This window comes from Trifolium pratense, linkage group LG3, assembly GCF_020283565.1.
Source record: "Trifolium pratense cultivar HEN17-A07 linkage group LG3, ARS_RC_1.1, whole genome shotgun sequence".
In the NCBI taxonomy this organism is placed as follows: Eukaryota; Viridiplantae; Streptophyta; class Magnoliopsida; order Fabales; family Fabaceae; genus Trifolium; species Trifolium pratense.
Window position 1 is genome coordinate 46321962 of NC_060061.1, and position 22336 is coordinate 46344297.

Below are 22336 nucleotides of genomic sequence, written 5' to 3' on the forward strand. Positions count from 1 at the left end.
AAATGTATAAAAATAAATATATTGAAAATTATCTCTTATTTTCAAGTTTTGTTAGGTCATTAGATACCCTAATTCTGCTACCCATTAAAAATCATAATTCTGTCCAAAAATCATGTGGGACCCTTTTAAACTCTCATTACACGTTAACATTTAAAGTAGCATTGGGAAACAACAAACAATAATTTTTTACCATTCTTATCAAGAAAAATACACATCTTTCCAAAATCTGTGAGGTTATGTCTTCTCAATTCCAATGCATTCCTCTCTTTATCTTCCTCACTATTTCCTTCTACAACACTTCATGTGATATCTCTCTCTCTCTCTCTCTCTCTCTCTCTCTCACTCTCTCTCTCTCTCCCTCCCTCCCTCCAAGAACCCTTCTTCTTTCAACTTTTTACTGTTCCAATGCATCTTCAATTGGGTCTTATTTGGTCATTATGATTTTTTCACATATTTTTATATTAATTTATAAATAATAAATCAATAAATAATACAAATATTTATATAAAAATAAATACAATGAAAATCATCTCTTATTTTCAAGTTTTGTTAGGTCATTAGATACCTCATTACATGTTAAAATAAAGTTTAGATTGGGAAACCACAGACAAAAACTCTTTACCATTCTTATTTAGAAACGTGTACGTCTCCAAAATCTGTGAGGTCATGTCTTCTCAATTCCAATGTGTTCCTCTCTTTATCTTCCAGACTGTTGCCTTCTACAACACTTCACATGATCTCTCTCTCTCTCCCCCCGCTCTCCAAGAACCCTTATTTTTTCAACATTTTTCCAATTCCAATGCATTTTCTCATAATCAACTCTTCATATTTTCACATATCTTTACAATTCTTTCTTCTATAAAAACGTGCAGGTCTTCCCAATACCTGTGAAGTATTATTCTCCAATTCCAACGTGTGCCTCTCTTTATCTTCCCCACTATTTCCTTCTACAACATTCCATATGATCTCTCTCTCTCCAACAACCCTTCTTCTTTCAACTTTTTTATGTTCTAATGCATCTTCTCATAAGCAACTCTTCATGATTTCTTCATTTCTCCCATCAACTCATCGATAGTAATTGCAATATCTTCAAAATCTACGCATCCAAGGTACAGGGGAGAAGCAACTCATCATTCTTCAGAGGCGGAGCATTGATATTTTTTAAGGTTTACATCTTCCCTATGCTTTTCCTCTCTATTTTTTTTTATTTTATTTTTTATAAGCACCTTTGTTTTTCTTTGATTTATCATAGTTTCATGTGCCCTTTTATGGAAGGGTTGTTGATTGTAGAGCCAATCGTGTCTTTAATGGAGGACAACCGTTGATTGCATGTTTGTTGTTATTTTTTAGGTGAGTCTTCATTGATATTTTTATCTTATTGTTGCCTTTAATCTTGACATTTTGCGGTTTAATCTTTTCAGAGTTTTCCTTATTATAAATCAAAGTGGGTTTTCTCTTTGTCGAAAATTATTGATATTTTTATCATATTGTTATTAGTGCTACTAAAATAAACCAAATCAAGATCTACTACTTTTAATACAATTAATAATTGCCTAATCGTAGCGATTGATGAATATTATATAATTTTAATTTAGAAAAATAATTCTTAAAGAAAAAATTGATCAACAAAGAAGAAAAGGTTTTCCCAAACACTGCAAAAAAATGTAAAAAGAATAAATGGCAATTGTAGTGCGATGAGGTTTTATATAGTTGAATATAACTTAAATTATCACGTGGACACGATTAATAATATTAAAAACACATCATTGGTACGAATAAGATAGATTAAAATGCATTTTAGGTATGTGTGTGCTTTAGGGTGTTTTGTTTTTGTTTTAAATCGTGGTACGAATAATACTGGAATCAAAATTTTATTAACCAACAAGAAAGGGAATCAAAATAAAGAAATTGATGAGACCGTTGATTTCAAAACTAATCGCATTCCTTTACTAAGGATCAAGAAGATTATGAAAGCAGATGAGGAAGTGAATAAGATAGCAGCTGAAGCACCTATATTATGTTTATAGGTGCTTCAACTGCTATCTTATTCACTCCGTCATCTGCTTTCATTATCTTCTTTATCCTTAATAAAGGAATGCGATGAGTTTTGAAACCAACGGTATCCTCAATTTCTTTGTTTTGATTCGCCCAAAAAGTACCGAGTTTTGTCTGCAATTCTTTTTGGTGAATAAAGTTTTGATACAAGTATTGATCGTACAAAGATTTAAAACAAAATACACTGAAGCAAACAAAACAATAATTTAAAAACAGTGCATGTCAAGTCTCACTTTAGAATTAAAAAACTAGATGATGATATTCAGAAATGATGGGAAAATAAATTCAACCCAAAACAAGAATTACATGTATAAACGGGATAATGCCTAGAAAAAAGAAACAAATTAGATTAATCGCAAGCATTTTTTTTAAAGTAATTTTGAAATGATAAAAGCAGAATATGCAAAACCTATATATTTATAGTGCAACTCACCCGAGATATTGGAATTATCAGTGAAGTAAATCTCTATCTAAATTTTCTACTAAATGTCAATGAATCATCAACAATTGTCATTGATTATATTTCCTTATCGCCTCTCCGATAACCTAATCTAAATCGGACAACCTTAGTTGAACACATTTGCAAGACATTATCATGTACAAGTTTTGTAAATGATTCATTGACTTGCACATGATAATGGCTTGCACATGTATTCAACTAAGGTTGTCCGATTTAGATTGGGTTATCAGAGACGCGACAAGGAAATAAAATAAATGACCGTGGTCGATCATTCATTGATTTTTAGTAGGAAATTTAGATGGAGATATTCACCGATATTTCCAATATCTCAGGTGAGCTACACTATAGACATATAGGTTTTGTATATATATTTTCCTTTCATCATATCAAATGACTTAAAAAATGCTTACGATTTATCTAATTTTTTTCTTTCTTTCTAAGCGTTATTCATTTATACTTTTTTTTAAGACATCCATTTATTTTCCCATCATTGTAAATATCATCATCTAGTTTTTTCTTCCTAAAGTTAGACTTGACATGCACAATTTGTTTTTGGATAATGGTAATTGGTTTGATAGAGCATAAAGAGCCTCTAAGAATCCCACCAAAAGTATATATCCATGATGGTATTGTATTTATGTCAACCAAATATTTGAAAGTCAACACTACTGAAATTCAAGATCGATCTTTCTTCCTCTTTTGAGTGAAAAACTTTAACCTAAAATTTACATGAAGATGAATGAAGATCTAACATAGTATAAAAATTGATATATCATATTCCTCTTCTATCAGATTCCAGATTATATATATTTTTTAATCATCTTTGCACTTGAGATCTTCAGAAAATTGAAAAAGGATAAAAATAACATGGACAAAATTTGACATGCCTAATAAGAATGATGTCACTATTTTTAAGGCTATAAAAAAAAGAAAACTATAAACAAAATACAGATCCACAACCCTTCATTCATGATTTCAGAAAAGATTTGAGTGTGTGACTCCAAATTCTTAGTAATTGTTGTCCGATCAAAAAATAATTTCAAGAAGAAAAAAAAATAGCATACAAAATTGCAAGAAAGTTGACGAGACTAAAAATTAAGTTATCAAAATGTGTTACCTTTTCTCTTGCATAAGATTTCTGAGTAGATGAGCCAAAGTTCTTAGTCATTATGATTTTATGCTGAGGCACGTTCCGGTTGGTGTAGGGAAACAGACAATGAAATATATAAAGAAGTTGAGGATGCATATATTATTTAAAAATTTATTTTTTATCATTTCCAATATGGTATATTGATTAAAAAAGATAAAGACCCTTTAAAATATGCAAAAAGTTATTTGGTCAATGCAGATACCATACTCAACATAATTAAAACATTTCTTCAAAAAACATAATTAAAATATTTACTATATATATTAAGAATTTTTCTATCATTTTTAGAATAATATGTTTGACCAAAAAAAAAAGAAAATTATGTTTGACCAAAGGAGGAAGAAGAATATGTTTGACCAAAAAAAAAAAAAGAAAAATATGTTTGACCAAAGCAGGAAGAAGAATATGTTTGATCAAAAAAGAAAAATATATTTAGAATAATATGTTTGACCCAAAAAAAAAGGAAATTTTTTTTTTTCTGTCATTTTTTTTAAAAATGTGAATGATGAAGCAATGAAGGTTTCATGGTGATGTGGAGAGGAAAGGAGGAAGAAGAAGGATGGGTTGAGTGGTGATATATTTTTGGTCAAAATATGCATATGAGACTAGTAAATGTTATGGGGGGATAAACTTGACGGACCAAAATTCCTCATTTTAAATTTGGAGGGCCAAAATTGCACAATTATAAAATTTAGGGGGCTAAAAGTACAATTAAGCCTAGCAATATATATAATAAAATGCTCATCGACAAAGCCGACCCTAACTTTTTGGAGTCCATTCTTCAATATTAAAAATGGAGTACTATTAATAAAAGATGATTTTTTTTTTTAAAAAAAAAATCATCATCTATTTAAAATGTGAAATTCTGGTATCGCTAGAATGATGTTACCACAGATGTCCTAACAACTGCTTTATGAATAACGTTGTACTTATTGTTGGCACATCTGACATAACATGTAAAAATGGCAGGAAGTAAATAAATTGCACAGATAATTGTTAACCCAGTTCAGCCAACCTGCCTACTCTGGGGATACCAATCCAGGAAGGAAATTCACTAATAGCTCTAGTCACTAAGACCTCCAGCAAACCCTCGGATCTACGTCTTACACTAAGACCTCCAGCAAACCCTTGGTTTACGTCTTATTATAACCTCGACACTACTCACTTCCACTCAACCAACACAACCTGTGTTGTTCATACAATGTTGGGAATAATGTGGTGACAATCACCTAGACAATATTTCACTCTTGCTTAAAAGCTTCAAGTGAATCACACACAGTTAACTCCGTACTTCAAAGCTTAGGAGTAACCTTAAAAACAAACACAACAAACTCAGTTCTTAACTCGTGTTATAGAATCCACAACAATTAACAAATACAGACACTTTGACTCAATAAAAGACTCAAATGTATATTTCTAATATATTTCAATGAGATGCTTAGTCTTGGTCTTGGTCTTCATATAATTAGTGAGCTAGCACGCTCCACTCTCTTCAAGATAGATAGGACGCTCCTTCAGAGTAATAAAGATGATCTGATCCATTTTCAATCATCATCAAAGGTAGATCAAAACTTTCCAAAAGTGTTTGAATGACTTAAGGAGATAAGTATAGTCATACAGTTGTTCCATTAAGTCTGACTTATCTCAAAAACATCTGATCAGATCAAATCTTCAAAAACGCGCTCCTATGTGGATTTCCATATATAGCAGATGCTCATATTAAATGCGCGAGATTTTCTTAGCAAATAACATGTTGTAACGAATGTTGTAACATGTCTTCCAACATCTTATTAGAATATTTGTTTTAGCAAAATTAGGCCAATTCAAATATCCAACAAAATGTAAATAACATAAAAAATAATTATCATTGTAAATTGTTTCAATTCTTAGGTTTACGAAATTTTTTGCCGGTTTTAATTTAATTTTGAAATGACTATAACTAAGCGGAAGAAAATATGACAATATTAGGAGTAGAACCTAAATTTACCCCAAAATTTTTATAAATATTAATAATATATAACTATTTTTTATTATGGTTTTTTGACATATTTTTTATATTAAGTTATAAATTATATATTATTAAATTAGAAAAATATGTATAACAATAAATATAATAATTGTTCATCGTAAAACCTCAACAGAATAAGCTATTGAGTTCAATATGTTTTAGTTTCTACAAAATCACCTCCTTTTAAGTTTAGTCTCCAACAAATTTTAACAGTATTTTAGTCCTCTATAATATTACAGTTTGTAAGAGTAATCTCTATTTTGGATTTCTTGGAAAAAAAAGAAGATTTTTAGTCCCTATAAAATGCAAATAGGGATTAAAGTGTATAAATTTTCTTGAGGGACTTAAAGTTAAAAGTTCATACTTTTGTATGAATTAAAAATATATTTAACCCTAAATTATTTATACACATTAAATACTTTTTACTGATGTTATATATGATTATGTTGGTAATTTTTAAAGATTCATGATGAAATACAAGAAAATGGAGTTTGAATTGTGTTCACTGTTTCTCACAAGTTTTAAATTCTTTTTGTTTACTAAATTAAAATTATATATCTTCTTTTATACACAAGCATAGAGAATTGTAGTTAAATCACAAAAAACATAATCAAAGTAAAAAAAGAAGGAACATAGAAAGATACGACACGATAATTTTTATACCAATTCACTATATATTGCTGAGTAGCTCTCGCTCCCTATTCTTTGAACTTCTTTAATCATAAAAAAAAAAAAAATTAATAAAAAAACGTATTTTTATTTAAATAAATAATAATAAAAAATTAATATATAATAAAAAATATAAATTGAGATAGATTAACATCTGCTATATACTATGTTGGATCTTTGTTCTTCTTCTGGTAGAAAAAATTTTAATTCTAAAATTTATAGGAAGATGAATGTAGATCTAACATAATAAATATTGATCTATATATCATATTCCTCTTGTATCAAATTCCAGATTTTAGTTTTTTTTTTACGCAAGTTTTTTTAAATCATTAAAACATGTTGATTTAATCCAAACCTAACAATTATAAGTTAGATTGAGTGAGATTAAAACCACAAAATAAGGGTACATAATAGATTATGTAAAAAAAAGGTACATAATAGATATTGATCCAAGTCTTTATACATGCAATATCAATTAAAAATATAACATTCTATCATCTTTCCGCTTGAGATCTTTAGAAAATTGAAAAGGATAAAAATAACATGGATAAAATTTGACATACCTAATAGTTATGAATAATGTCACTGTTACTAAGGCTACAACAACAACAAATAAACTAAAAAAAAAAAAATCCAGATCCACTTCATTCTTGATTTCAGGAAAGATCTGAGTGTGAGTCCAAATTCTTAGTAATTTTGGTCCAATAAAAAAAAATCAAGAAGAAAATGGAAAAGTATGAAAATGGAAAAGTATGAAAATAAAGAAATTGATGAGACCGTTGATTTCAAAACTAATCGCATTCCTTTACTAAGGATCAAGAAGATTATGAAAGCAGATGAGGAAGTGAATAAGATAGCAGCTGAAGCACCTATATTATGTTTATAGGTGCTTCAGCTGCTCTCTTATTCACTTCCTCATCTGCTTTCATTATCTTCTTTATCCTTAATAAAGGAATGCGATGAGTTTTGAAACCAATGGTATCCTCAATTTCTTCGTTTTGATTCGCCCAAAAAGTACCGAGTTTTGTCTGCAATTCTTTTTGGTGAATAAAGTTTTGATACAAGTATTGATCGTACAAAAATTTAAAACAAAATACACTGAAGGAAAGAAAACAATAATTTAAAAACACTGCATGTCAAGTCTCACTTAGAATTAAAAAACGAGATGATGATATTCAAAAATGATGGGAAAATAAATTCAACCCAAAACAAGAATTACACGTATAAACAGATAATGCCTAGAAAAAAGAAAAAAAAAATTAGATTAATCGCAAGCATTTTTTTTAAAGTCATTTGAAATGATAAAAGCAGAATATGCAAAACCTATATATTTATAATGCAACTCACCCGAGATATTGGAATTATTGGTGAAGTAAATCTCTATCTAAATTTTCTACTAAATGTCAATGAATCATCAACAATAGTCATTGATTCTATTTCCTTATCGCCTCTCCGATAACCCAATATAAATCGGACAACCTTAGTTGAATACATGTGCAAGACATTATCATGTACAAGTTTTGTAAATGATTCATTGACTTGCACATGATAATGACTTGCACATGTATTCAACTAAAGTTGTCCTATTTAGATTAGGTTATCAGAGACGCGACAAGAAAATAGAATAAATGACTGTGGTCGATCATTCATTAATTTTTAGTAGGAAATTTAGATGAAGATATACTTCACCGCTATTTCCAATGTCTCACGTGAGTTGCACTATAAACATATAGGTTCCGTATATCTCCTTTTATCATTTCAAATGACTTAAAAAAATACTTGCAATTAATCTTTTTTTTTTCTTTCTTTCTAGGCGTTATCCATTTATACTTGTAATTTTTGTTTTGGATTGAATTTATTTTCCCATCATTCTAATTAAATTTCATCATCTAATTTTTTAATCCTAAAGTGAGACTTGACATGCACAGTTCTTTTTGGATAATGGTAAGTGGCTTTGATAGAGCGTAGAGAGCCTCTAAGTATCCGCCAAAAGTATCCATGATGGGTATTGTATTTATGTCAACAAATATTAGATATTCAACAACCCTTAATTCATGATTTCATTAGTAATTGTGATCCAATCAAAAAATTATTTCAAGAAGAAAAAAAAAACATACAAAATTCTAAGAAAGCTGAGGAGACTAAAAATTAAGTTATTAGAATGAATTACTAACTTTTTTTTCTGCAGAGGCGCTCCAGTTGGTGCGGTAAGAAAGGGGAAACAAACAATGAAATATATAAAAGAAATTGAGGATGAATTTTAAAATTTTATTTTCATCATTTTCAATATGGCATATTGATTAATAATGATAAAGACCCTTTAGAATATGTAAAAAGCTTAATTGGTCAATGCAATTTGTCTTTCTATTAAAAATATGATCTAATTTATATACGATACTGAACATAATTTAAATATTTATCACATATATATATATATATATATATATATATATATATATATATATATATATATATATATATATATATATATATATTAAGAATTTCTATCATTTTTAGAATAATATGTTTGACAAAAAAAAATATTTGACCAAAGGTGGAAGAAGAATATGTTTGACCAAAAAATAAAAATATATTTAGAATAATATATTTGACCAAAAAAAGTTTTTTTTTGTTAATTGTAACAAAAATATATTTAGAAATTTTTGTAAATAATGTGAATGATGAAGCAGTGAAGGTTTGATATGGAGACGGTGATGTGGTGGAGAGGTAAGGAGAAAGAAGAAGATGAGTGGTGATATAATTTTTTTTTCGTTTTCATTTTTTAATATTGAAATTTTCACGGTGCACAATACATGGACTTTCCACATCAATAAGATTAGCCACATCAACATTATTTGGTTAAAATATAATAGAGGGTTAAAATCGCACAATTATAAAATTTGGGGGGCTAAAATAAAGTGCAATTAAGCCTAACAATAATTTTGCGTAAAAAAAAAAATGAAATGCTCATCAACAAAGCCGACTCCGACTTTTTGGAGGCCCTTTCTTTTTCAATATTAAAAATGGAGTACCATTAAATAGAGAAGTGGTTTTTTTGGATGTTCTATATGATTGATATGGTTTTGTTGACCATGATCTTCCTATTGATGAAATTGAATTTTTGGAGAGAATGCTGGAAAGTGGAATGAATGTGAATGATGGTGATCGTACCTGGTGATCAGAATAGATGGATGGCCGGTCCGTTGAGCAAGCTTCCACACCGAAGGGGGGGTTTGTACCTGCAGGTGCTCCGATGCCTAAGTCAGCAAAGTGAACAGAGAGATACAAAAGAAGAGAGAGAAAGTATAGTGAGAATGAATCAGAATACCTGGCTCTCCTGTATAGGAGAGCTTATATAGTGCCCCCAGCGCTGGGCCAAAGGTTGGTCTATTGGACCGGGATAACCGGCCCAATAGACTCAACTGCCAAGATAGTCCCCGTATCGTAGGGGAAGGCCGTTATTTGCCTCTATCTTGGTTGGAGCCGTTCCGCTATTCGCGGGTAAGGGATAGGCTCCGTGACAGCTGTGGCTGGATAAGGGAGCACGTGCTAAACGTGCTGCTTAGCTGTTAAGCTACGGTGAACGGATCAACATGCGCGGGTATATGAGCACGTGCTAAACGTGCTGCTTACCCATTATGTCGAGCAGGGCACGTCATTGGCTGACGTGTCGGGGAAGTCTCCCCTTAGTGGGCTGTGCCCCAAATGTCGGGCATAAGTGATTGGGCCAGCTCTTGGCCCAGTCCAGAACAGGAGCCCCCCAAGTCGTTGCTCCTAGGCGTAGGAGTAATGACTTAAAATTCAGGCCCGCATGTCGAGGAGATGTTTTCCTCGGCAATCCTAGGAGGAGTTTATAATACATTGATTATGCTTGTTGCTTGTTTGCGCGAGGAGCGCAACTGTATGTTGCTCGTAAATTCCTCCTTGGCACGACGAGGAGAGTTATCAAAAAGGGGGAAGCTTCCCTTTGCTCGTGACGCGTGCCAGGATGTTCGTGGAGGAAATTACGGGGAAGGGATTTTGCCTTTGAAAGTCATTTGCTTTTACGTTCCTCGACGGTTTGTCGAGGAAGTGTTGTGTTAATTGCATCTTGTTGATGCTGCCTGTTTTTACGGGCACGTTTGCTTATGAAGTTTGCCTTAACTGCCCGTGATTTTCGCCTGCTCGCGGAGTCGAGGAGACATTTGCGCTGGGGATAACGATAAGTCCCTCGGGAATCGTATCGTCTGTTTGATGGGAAATGAAAAGACAGACGTTTCGTCTGCTGCTGCCATGTGTCACCTTTATTAAAAAGTGCAATTATGACTTGGGGAAATGTGATCGTTGCTTCGTTTTACGAGGAGGCTTGTGGATCGTTGGATCGATTCGTCCTTTGGTTTTCTCATGAGATTCAATCAGGGCCGCTTAATGGCTTTTGATCGTGACCGTTGGATTTTATCAACGGTGGAGGATGGAAAGGGCGTATCTTTTTGTGATGCAGGTGCAGGGTTTGGAGAGTCTATAAATAGGGGGAAGAAAGGTCATTTGCAACTTTTCCCTTCTTCACCTCTTTGTTTCCTCTGCACTTGTTGCTGCTTGCTTTTTGCTTTTCGAAGGTTCAGAGTTTACCAAAGCTTCTACTTTTTTGTGCTTCAAGTCTTTCTTCAAACAGGTAATGTGTTCTACTCTGTTTTGATTTCCAAATTTATGCCTTTTGATTTGCGTTTTTGCTTTGAGTGCATTCAGATTTAGAGCCAATCTTTGGGTTATTTTGGGTTTATGTTCTGTTTTGGGTTTTTTGTGACCCATTTTTCACTATGTTTGGTGGTTCTAAACCTTTTAGTTTAGTGTGATTTAGTGTTTAGTTGTGTGGTAGGATTACTGTTAAACGATGATTTTGTATCATGATTTAGGCTTTCCCCTTTTCCGTTTCTTCGTTGTGATGAAGTTTTTCTGGAAAAATGATGAGTATTGATGAACCGCGATGGGTTTTCTGGGAAACAGGGGTAGATAGTGATGAATTTCTGGAAAATGGTGATGAACACCATGAAGATGATGAACAATATTCATAGATTTCATAGATTTCTGGAATTCTATGTTTTTTGTCGGGGAGGGGAATGTTGTTTCCTTTCCCCGTTTATTGTAGCAAAAAGCTAGGTTAGTTGACCCTTATGTCGGGGAGCTTCTCCCCGTTTTTGCCTTCGCGAATATTTAAGTGTCTTTGCGAATTGTATGAATATCGGGGACCTTCTCCCCGTTATGTCGTTGAGAATATCTATTTGAAGAAAACTCTTTGTCGGGGAGCCTCTCCCCGTTTTTAGGGGACCTTCTCCCCGTTATTTCGCTGGGAAATTTGGTAGATAGATGAGTTTGTAAAAAACTCTTTGTCGGGGAGCCTCTCCCCGTTTTTAGGCTTTGTTAAATAGTTCTCCCCGCTTCCTCTGTTTTGCTTTAGTTTGCCATTTTGATAAGGGCTTATGGTCGGGGACAGCGTCCTCGCCCTATCCTACGCCCTTTCACTTGATCTGCGGTGAAAGGGTGGATTTGATTATTGTCGAATTCACTGTCTTTTCGCTGCTTTTCAGGTTTTCAAAATGTCAGATACAGAGGAAATGACGGGGAGCCAAGCAACGTCAAAACATAAGCTGGTCGATACCATAACGGATCCAGTGCTGGCCTGGGTTGCGCCCGAGCCTCGGGGCATTGCTTCAACGATCACTGCCCAGGATCCCCGGCTTTTTACTATCGTCGAGGAGGCTGGTGCGGTCAACTGGGAGGTTCACGCACCCGCGGAAGGGGAGCGGATTTGTTCGTCGTACACTGGATGTAGCTTCACTATGTACGAGATGGCGTTTAAGGAGTTGGGATTTCGGCTGCCCTTCAACGATCTTGAAGCCGGGATTTTTGGCCGGCTAAAAGTGGCTCCTTCCCAGCTTCATCCGAACTCGTTGGCGTTCATCCGGGCGTATGAGATCCTTTGTCGGTATCTGGAGGTGGAAGCTACTGTTGCCTTATTTTTCTACATCTTCCAAATCCAACGGCAGAAAGTCGGGGACCGGCAGGGTTGGATTTCCTTGAAGCACCAGTCGAGCAAAATTTTTAAGATGTTTGTCGAGTCTGCTCGGGGTTTCAAGGAGAGGTATTATGTGGTGAAGCCAACGACAGAGTTTGCTATGGACTCTCTGCACGTAGAGAGGCCTGTATTTCTCGAGGATGGGACTCCTCGGTTGGACGAGGAAGGGGAACAAGTGATGGAGTGGGTTCTCCGATTCCCATTGTCGTGGTCGTCGGAGCACTTCGATTTGCGGACCGACGAGTATCTGACTGCTGCCGAGGATCTTACCTCGGCCGAAATGGCAGGCTTTGAGAAGCTTAAGGCCTATGTGGACGGCTTTAAGCCGTGTAAGGTCGTGACTAGTTTGGGGGAGGTTGCTTTGGATAAGCACGGTAGACCGAGGATCGAACCTCGTTTCGTTAATACCAGATTATTATTGTCGTGCAAGACTGTTGCAGCTGAGAACACTTTGCTGGGTATCTACTTTGATTCCTGCCCGTTTTTTACTTTTTTATTGTTCAGCACTTTTGATGTTTTGAATTTCTCCCCGTATTTCTGACCACGTTTCTAACTTTGCAGGTAGAATGGCTGATCTTGCCTCCGAGCTGATGAGGATAGCTGCTGAGCAAAAGGGGGAGAAATCAAAGAAAAAGGCGAGGAGGGCCAAGCCAACCATTTTGATGGGCGATCAGGGTGCTTCGGGGAGCGTCTCCCAATCTTCCCCGGTAGGCAGTTCAGCTGGGACCCCGGGTGGTCGTTCGAAGAGGCAGCGGGAGGAGCAGATGACGCCTATCGTCGACTTGTCAGAGGGGGACGGTGGCTTCGTTCTCCCCGCATGTTTGAGCGACCAGAAATACTTCGATAAGAATCCCCTCCAGGTGCCCGCTTCAGAGAAGGCTTTTATACTGGCCGCTTCTGCATCTGCCCGACAGAAGCAGCTTAATGAGGATGTTGCTGCTGTCATCCGTCTGGCGGAGACAGCCTTGGTGCTCAATGAAGGGGGACCAACTCTCGAGGCTGAGAAGCTGGCCGCTAAAAACAGGAAGCTGGAGGCTGAGATTGCTCTGTTGGAAAATGATCTGCTCGACCTTAGGAGCAAGCAGGAAAATTATTTCAAGAATATGGAGGAGGCCCGACTTACCGCTGAGCAGCTGGAGAAGACGAATAAGGTGCTCGAGGACCTGAAAGTCAGCAGTGCCGAGCAGAGGGGTAAGCTGATGGAAGAAGTGGCTATGTTGCAAGCCAAGTGTGCCCCTCTTGAGGATGAGAAGGAGGAAACTCTCAAGTTTGTAACTCGAGGAGACTTGGTGAAGGAAATCAAAAGGCAAGGGGGCTTGATGTTGGCGAGTATGGTGCACGGGTGGAAGAATGCGATCGCCCAACTCAGGGTTGTGAATGCCGAGCATGGCTTGATTACTGATGGCATTCACAAGCTCAAACGGGTTGAGAACGGGCAGATTGTTATTCCTGAAGAGTATAAGCAAATGGAGCTCGAGGAGGAAAAGTTGGATGAAGAGGCGGTTGATGATGAGGACGAGGAGGATGAGGAAGTCGAAGAGGAAGTTGTCGGGGAGGAGAGGGCACCGGAGGGCAACCCAGAGGGTCATGATGAAAGCTCCTGATCCTCCCCGGTGTTTTATTTGGGCCTGCGCGCCAATGACTTGTACTTTATTCGTCTTTTTTGCTTCATGACAATTTATTTTTGGGGGCCTGCGTGCCCGACTATGTAATATTTGACAAATGGGTTTTTAATGCCCGGTAATTTATAACATTGATGCTCGTTCTTTAATCCTGCTCGTCAATTTTATTCTCCTCGTGTGTATGTTTATGTTATTGCTCTTTGTTTTTGCTAAGTTATGCCTGTTTGTAATATGCATGTCTTTATGCTTGCTCGTTTTTAACTTAACAAATTTTTGGTTTTGGTGTTTGTGTATTTGCTCGACATTGTTAAATGCCTGCGCGACAAAACCTTTTTCTTTATTTGCAAGTTTTTTGTTGCGAGCGCGTTTCGTCGAGGAGGTCGTCCTCGGATTTAACTTAGAAAGTTTAGGGAACTAACTAAGCGCCTAGAGTTGTTTTCTGAGGCTAATACGGAGACCGACACGTTGTTGTGCCCGTCCCCGCGGCTTGAACTTCCCATCGCGAGCTGGGCGTTAAGCCTTGGCACGAAAGACGAGGAGCTTGTCTTAAAGGTCATCCTTGTCGGGGAGATGCTATGCCCTTCCTGAGCCAAAGTATCTCCTTTTCAATAATTGGATCGAGCACGTGTGCCCGCGTGCTCTCCGTTGTCTTTCTGTCGGGCTCGTTGCTTGAGGGTCCGAGCAGCCTCTTTTGAGAGTATGTATTTTAGTTCGGCAATAACTTAGCTGTAATATTGTTTTAGTTTTTGGGCGTTCCAAGGTCGAGGAAGTTTCTTTCCTCGAAGATCCTCGAGATAATACGCGCCATTTTCTGTTTTGTCAATGACGCGATATGGTCCTTCCCAGTTGGCCGCCAATTTACCATCCTGGGAGTCCTTAGCGTTTCGTCTTAAGACGAGGCTGCCCACTTCGAATTCTCTTTTGATGACTTTGACGTCATGTCGGGCAGCTATTTTTTGTTTAAGGGTGGCTTCCCGAAGGGATGCCCCCGTGCGGATCTCTTCGACGAGATCAAGCTCTTCACGGAGAGCTTCGTCGTTCATTTCTTCTTCGAGCGGTTGCTCGGTTCGGCGAGACGGCTCGCCCACCTCCACGGGGATGACTGCTTCTGTTCCATATACCATTCTAAATGGAGTCTCCCCGGTTGTGGAGTGTGGTGTTGTTCGATAGGCCCAAAGGACGCTTTCGAGCTCCTCGACCCATTTCTTTTTGTTCTGGTCCAATCTTCGTCTTAGGCCGCGCAGGATTACTCTGTTGGCGGCCTCGGCTTGCCCGTTAGTTTGGGGATGTTCCACGGAAGTGAAATGTTGCTTGGTCCCCAGGGCAGCGAGGAAGTCTTGGAATCCTTTGTCCGTGAATTGTGTCCCGTTGTCTGTGAAGATGGCTTGTGGTATCCCAAACCGGCAGAGTACGTCGCGTTTGAAGAAACGGAGTATCCTGAATGACGTTATGTCGGAGAGAGGTTCAGCCTCTACCCATTTGGTGAAGTAGTCCACGGCGACTATTAGAAATTTATTTTGGTGAAGTCCCTTTGTGAAGGGGCCAAGTATGTCCATGCCCCACCAAGCGAAGGGCCATGGTGACGACAAAGATTTGAGTTCGTGGGGAGGAGCCAGGTGCATGTCCCCATGTCGTTGACATTTGTCGCATTTCTTCACATGGTCCTTTGCGTCTTGCTGCATGGTGGGCCAGTAGTATCCTGCTCGGAGGGCTTTTCTGGCCAGCGATCTTCCTCCCAGGTGCTGGGCGTTGATCCCCTCGTGTACCTCGCGCAGGATGTAGTCGACTGTTTCCTCGTCGACACATTTAAGGAGTGGGATTGAGAATCCTCTTCTATATAACTTTCCGTCGAGGACGACATAAGCGCATGCTCGACGTCTAATTATTGCTGCCTCTTTCTGATCGTCAGGGAGGGTTCCATTCGCGAGGAAATTGTATACGGGGGTCATCCAGCAGTTTTGGTCGCCAATGACATTTATGTCGAGGACGTTGCTCGCCTTCTCGATGCTTGGTCGGGGGAGTACTTCCTGAATGACGGATTTGTTTCCGCCTTTCTTTTTTGTGCTCGCCAGTTTGGACAGGATGTCTGCCCGTTTGTTGTGCTCGCGTGGAACGTGTTGCACTTCCACGGACTGGAACTTGGTGATTCTTTCCTTCACTAATGCTAAATACTCGGAGAGGTTATCATTTTTGGCTTGATATTCTCCTAATACTTGTGAGGCAACAAGTTGTGAATCTGTGAAGATTTTAATTTCTTTTGCCTCCATGTCCTCGGCCAACCGTAGCCCTGCTAGGAAGGCTTCGTATTCTGCTTGGTTATTTGATGTCGGGAAGGATAGTGCTAGGGATACTTCAATGATGATCCCATTTTCGTTTTCCAGGATAATTCCTGCTCCTGCTCCCGTGGAGCTTGACGCTCCGTCGACGAATATTGTCCATTTGTCTGCCTCGCTTGTCGAGGAGGCTGGACTCGTCATTTCGGCCACAAAGTCTGCTAGGACTTGTGATTTTAGTGCTTTCCTGCTTTCGTAACGAATGTCGAATTCGGAAAGCTCGAGGGACCATTTGAGCATCCTGCCCGCCATGTCTGGTCGACCAAGCAATGATTTGATGGGTTGGTCGGTTCGTACTATGATTGTGTGCGCTAGGAAGTAGTGACGTAGTCTTCTTGCTGCGTTGATCAAGGCGAGGGCCACCTTTTCGATTTGTGTATATCTGAGTTCGGGCCCCTGTAGAGCCTTGCTCGTGAAGTACACTGGTTTTTGTCCTTCCGTTGTTTCGCGGACAAGGGCTGCGCTGACGGCCTCAGATGCGACGGAGAGGTAGATGTATAGCACTTCCTCGACATCCGGGCGCGAGAGGACTGGGGGTTCGGACAGGGCCTTTTTAAGATGTTGGAGGGCCTGCTCGCACTCGTCCGTCCATTCGAACACAGCTTCTTTCCTTAGTAATTTGAAAAGTGGTAATGCGTGTTGAGCAGATTTTGCTACGAAGCGAGACAATGAGGTCAGCATTCCGTTCAGGGTTTGTATGGATTTTTTGTTGCTCGGAGTTGGGAGCTCCGTAAAGGCACGACACTTGTCGGGGTTGGCTTCGATTCCTCGTTCTGTTAGGTAGAATCCGAGGAACTTTCCTGCTCGTACCCCGAAGGTGCATTTTTCTGGGTTGAATCGCATGTTGTGTTTTCTGGCCTGCTCGAAGACCTTACGTAGGTGGGCGGTATGGTCGATTTCCTCGTGGGATTTTACGATCATGTCGTCCATGTAGACTTCGAGCATGTCGCCTATTTCACCCCGGAACACTTTGTTCATCATCCGCTGGTATGTAGCACCAGCGTTTTTTAGACCGAAGGGCATTACGTTGTAGTAATAGTTGCCCGACTCGGTCATGAAAGCTGTTTTTCCCCTGTCGGCCACAGCCATTGGGATTTGGTTGTATCCTGAATATGCATCCATAAAAGACAATAATTTAAAGCCAGAAGAATTATCGACTAATTTATCAATGCAAGGTAAAGGATAGGAATCTTTAGGGCAAGCCCTATTGAGATCGGTATAGTCAACACACATGCGCCATTTTCCATTAGATTTTTTAACTAGTACAACGTTTGACAACCAGGTAGTGTATCTGGCTTCAGAAATAAAATTTGCCTCTAGGAGGTCTTTTACAGCTTTTTCAGCAGCCTCCGCTTTTTCGGGAGACTGCCTACGCCTACGTTGCACTACAGCACTAGCAAGTGGGTCGACAGTAAGTTGATGACAAGCGATGTTTGGATCCAGCCCGGGCATGTCGGCAGCGTGCCATGCGAACAAGTCAGCATTTTCTCTAAGGCAGGCTTTCAGCTGCTTCCTCGCCAACTCGGGGAGCCCCGTACCAATCTTGACTCCTTTTTCTGGATCTTCGCCAAACTGGACTATCTCGAAGTCTCCATCTGGAATGGGGCGATAATGCTCTTTGCTCGCCTCGTCGTCCTCCTTCTCCTCCTTCTTCAGCTTTTTCTCCTCCTTATGCTCTTTCTTGGAGGTGCGGCTGTCAAGATCAACAGAGCTCACACTTGGACCGGGCAGACTTGGTGGTGCTTCCGGGGATGGCTTTGGTGGTGTTTCCGAGGAAGGCTTTGGCTTCTTTGCTTCAGGAGCTTTGCCAATGAAGTTGTTGCCCTTGGATGCTGCGTCAAAGCATCTTCTTGCAGCTTCAATGTCCCCGTGTAGAGTAGCAACCTGCCCCTTATGAGTGTAATATTTCATCTTCAGGTGGGCGGTGGAGGGGACAGCCATCAGGTCTGCTATGGCCGTCCTGCCGATGATGCACTGGTAGAGGCAGGGGCAGTCTACGACCAAGAATTTCACCCTGATCGACTTAGCAGTCTCTTCGGAGCCAAAGGTGACGATCAGGTCGACATAACCCCAAGGCCTAGTAGTTGCTCCATTGAATCCTGTGAGGTCTGAGCCCATGTATGGGGTGAGGTGTGTCTCGTCCAGCTGTAAGGTTCTGAACAAACTGGCGTACATGATGTCGCAAGAGCTCCCCGGATCGATGAGGACCCGACGAACGTCCATGTTGGCCATGTCTGCCCGGACGAGGAGGGGAATTTGGAAATTGGCTGTCCCACCGGGCAGCTCTTCTCGATAGAAGGCTAAAGGCATTGATCGCCCCTTCGCCTTGTCCAGCGTTGCGTTCATATTCGAGGACGTGTTGATGAGATCCTCGAATTTTCTTTTTATTGATCCGACGGTGTGCTTGTCCATGTGACCGCCGGATATGACGAGTGAGTCTGTGAAGTAGTCCCCCGTGCTAAGCGTAGGACCAGTATAGGTGTCCTCAAAATCGCTGGGGATAGCCAAATCTTCTGGCCGGGATACGCTCATAGCTATTTGCTTGGCGTTTTTCTGCCCGGCTGGCTGTGGAGGGACCTCCTCGACCGCGCGAGTCTCCGCGGTTTCGGGTCGAGGATCATTGTTTCTTTTCACGAACTGTCTTAGTTGTCCGTTTCTGATCATGATTTCAATAGCATCCTTCAGTTGGATGCAGTCGTCGGTCCTGTGACCATAACTCTTGTGGTATCTGCAGTACCTATTTTTGTCTTGGCCGGGTTTTAGGGGGGTTGGCTTTGGTTGTTTCACATTTGCTCTGTCGAACTCAGAGATGTGAACCTCAGCGAATATCTCTCCCCGTGATTTGACGAGTTGGGTGTAGGTGGCGAATGTACTTGGAGGACCACGAGGCTCTCGTCTTTCACCCCTCCTTCTGTCTCTGCCCCTCTCGCCACCCCGATCGCCGCCTCTATCGTGTCCCCTGTCGCCACCCCTGTCATCGTTCCTATGGGAGGGCTCGCGGGCAGGGTGGCTGCTTCCAGGTCGGGCAAGGCGGGCGACATCAGCTGCCTGGACTTCCTCGTAATCAATGTACTTTTGAGCTTTTAGGAGGAGGTCGTCCCAGGTGGGTGGTTTTTCTATGCCCACAGCTTTGGCAAAATCGCTGCCCGGGCGAAGGCCCCTCTGCAGCAAGTATTTTTTCATATCGTCGGTTGTTTCGACTTGCACAGCCTCTTTATTGAACCTCTCGACGAAATTGCGGAGAGTTTCATCCTCGGCTTGGTATATGGCCTCCAAGGCGTGCACAGTCTTTGGATGCTTGCGGGAAGCAGTGAAGTGTCTGGAAAACTGTTCAGTCAGATCCCTCCATGAATGGATGGATTGAGGGGGCAGGCTTTGGTACCATGCCATTGCTCCCTTCCTCAGCGTGGTTGGGAACAGTCTGCACCTAATGGCACCGCTAATGTTCCTGAAATCCAGGTTAGCGTTCACATTGGCTATGTGATCGTCGGGGTCGGTCAAGCCATCGTACGCGGGGAGCGTAGGAGGTCTCTCGAAGCCCTTTGGAACACGCTTCCTCAGAATGTCTGCGGACAGGGGGCATCGGGGATCACCCTCGTCACTCCCATTGGGAGAATGGTCCTCGGAAGACCGGGGAGAATTATCGCCGGGCATGGGCGTTTGACTGCGAGATTTGCGAGGACGATAGCTGCCCGACGCGCCATGCTTGGCCATGTTCGTCAACCCTTGAGGTGAATGGCGGCGCGGGGCTTCGTGCTTCCCTTTCTTGCCCGGGGAGAGCCTACCCTCGCGATGTGGAGGAGTACGATCCCTCTTCCGAGGAGTAACTTCGACCCTCTCTAAGTCGGGGCGTCGATGTTTGACGGCCGCCGGACGGGGAGGGGAAGGAGTAGCCTGGTGTCTCCGCGGGGGAGAGTTGGTCTTTCTGCGACGCCGGCTCTTCTCCAGCGCGGCGATTCTTTCGCTCTGCTCGTCCAGTCGACGATTTTGAGCCTGCATGGCCTCCGTTGTTTGTTTGAGGGCAGCGATCAAGGCTGCGACTTCAGAGTTGGCCAAGACGGCGGGCTGTTCGGCGTTGTTTGCCGGAGTTTCTTGTTTCAATTGCGGGCGTTTGCCCATCTGACGATCGGTTAGGATCTCGACGTCTTCTTCATCGGAAGAGAGTGAGGTTTCCCGTCCGTCGCGGGAGTCGGTTTCTGGACCGTGAGACGCGGTGGTATTGTCACGCACCGGGGATAGCACGGTGTTATGCTGCGGCGGCGGAGAGGATGGAACGTTGAGCACGTTATCGTCGCCGGCGTCGGTGTTGAGTGGCTGCGAAGAACTGGCCATGATGAAGTTTTTTGAGAGGTTTGGTTTTTTATCTTTGTTTCTTTGGAGAAAGGTTAAAGAATGGGGAAGAACTCAGTTCCCACAGACGGCGCCACTGATCGTACCTGGTGATCAGAATAGATGGATGGCCGGTCCGTTGAGCAAGCTTCCACACCGAAGGGGGGGTTTGTACCTGCAGGTGCTCCGATGCCTAAGTCAGCAAAGTGAACAGAGAGATACAAAAGAAGAGAGAGAAAGTATAGTGAGAATGAATCAGAATACCTGGCTCTCCTGTATAGGAGAGCTTATATAGTGCCCCCAGCGCTGGGCCAAAGGTTGGTCTATTGGGCCGGGATAACCGGCCCAATAGACTCAACTGCCAAGATAGTCCCCGTATCGTAGGGGAAGGCCGTTATTTGCCTCTATCTTGGTTGGAGCCGTTCCGCTATTCGCGGGTAAGGGATAGGCTCCGTGACAGCTGTGGCTGGATAAGGGAGCACGTGCTAAACGTGCTGCTTAGCTGTTAAGCTACGGTGAACGGATCAACATGCGCGGGTATATGAGCACGTGCTAAACGTGCTGCTTACCCATTATGTCGAGCAGGGCACGTCATTGGCTGACGTGTCGGGGAAGTCTCCCCTTAGTGGGCTGTGCCCCAAATGTCGGGCATAAGTGATTGGGCCAGCTCTTGGCCCAGTCCAGAACAGATGGTATTGTTATTTTTTGAGGGATTGTGAAGGTAAAGTGTAATATAAAACCTTATGAAAGGACAATTAAAGTGGTTTTATCAATATGTTGGAATTGAGGCTTTGGTTCGTGAAGGTTGCAAACATGTTTTTAGTGATGTCCAAAAGCAATATGAAACCTTCAATTCAATATTCAGGTTGCACCAATTTGCCATCAATATTTAGGTTGCCACCGCATATAGTTTTTCCTGTTTCAAATTAAAAAGATATTTTTAGTCACTCAAAATTGATCCAGAATTGCTTCTCTCCTTGCTTCTTGATAAAAAATCGCAACTCAATCTCACATAAGAGTCGCTTCTCAATCCAAAATCAAAACTCGATCTCACACCAAAATCACTTCTTCAACACAATTGTTTGTGTCCTTTCCATCACAACCTCCTTGTTTCGTTGTGAACATTCCCACAATTAAGACACTGAATTTCTCAGGCGAACTGTGTAAACCCAAATTTTTAACAATGAAATAACTTAAAAAAAGGACTTCATTTCCTTAAAAAGTATGACTAAATTATTTTTATATAAAATAACTGTTGGGGATTATGAATTGAATTTTGTATGAACTAAAGAGAGAATAGAGTAAGGAAAAAAGTAAAATTTTATTGATCATGAACAAATGAGTATTTATAATGTATTTATAGGATTACTTGAATCTCAAGCAACCATGGTTAACCATAACTAACTTCGGTTAACCCTTAGTAACTAACTAACTAATTGGAATAACAAACTAACAAAGTAAATCTTAATCAAACAAACTAAACAAACTTATAATTTGAATTACTAACTCAACAAGAACAACTATCTAAGAATACAAGTAATAAAAATATCATAGACTCTATGATTCCTTCCCAAGTGTCACAATTAGAGTGTCAGTCGAGATTATTTCAGATCTGAGATTTCTGTTTATCTAAATCATTTTCGGCGAGATCTGGTTGC

At 40.3% G+C, this 22336-nt stretch overlaps 1 protein-coding gene across 1 annotated transcript; it reads right to left on the minus strand.

Annotated features, from left to right (window-relative positions):
• Positions 1-16368: 16368 nt before the first annotated feature.
• On the minus strand, positions 16369-20063 carry LOC123915239. Its single transcript, XM_045966380.1, has 3 exons — positions 18780-20063; positions 18066-18494; positions 16369-16536 (listed from the first exon to the last, which is right to left on the minus strand). Exons 1-3 carry the CDS (start codon positions 20061-20063, stop codon positions 16369-16371), a joined length of 1881 nt encoding a protein of 626 aa, XP_045822336.1.
• Between the last annotated feature and the right edge of the window lie 2273 nt (positions 20064-22336).

Bases quoted from the DNA above. Each gene is read 5' to 3' on its own strand.
- LOC123915239 (XM_045966380.1), bottom strand. From the start codon at position 20,063: ATGGCCAAGCATGGCGCGTCGGGCAGCTATCGTCCTCGCAAATCTCGC. The intron at 18,495-18,779 runs GTCATATCCGGC...AGAACCTTACAG, and splicing joins ACTACTTCACAGACTCACTC to CTGGACGAGACACACCTCAC. The intron at 16,537-18,065 runs GTGAGCTCTGTT...TTACGAAAGCAG, and splicing joins CAAGTCTGCCCGGTCCAAGT to GAAAGCACTAAAATCACAAG.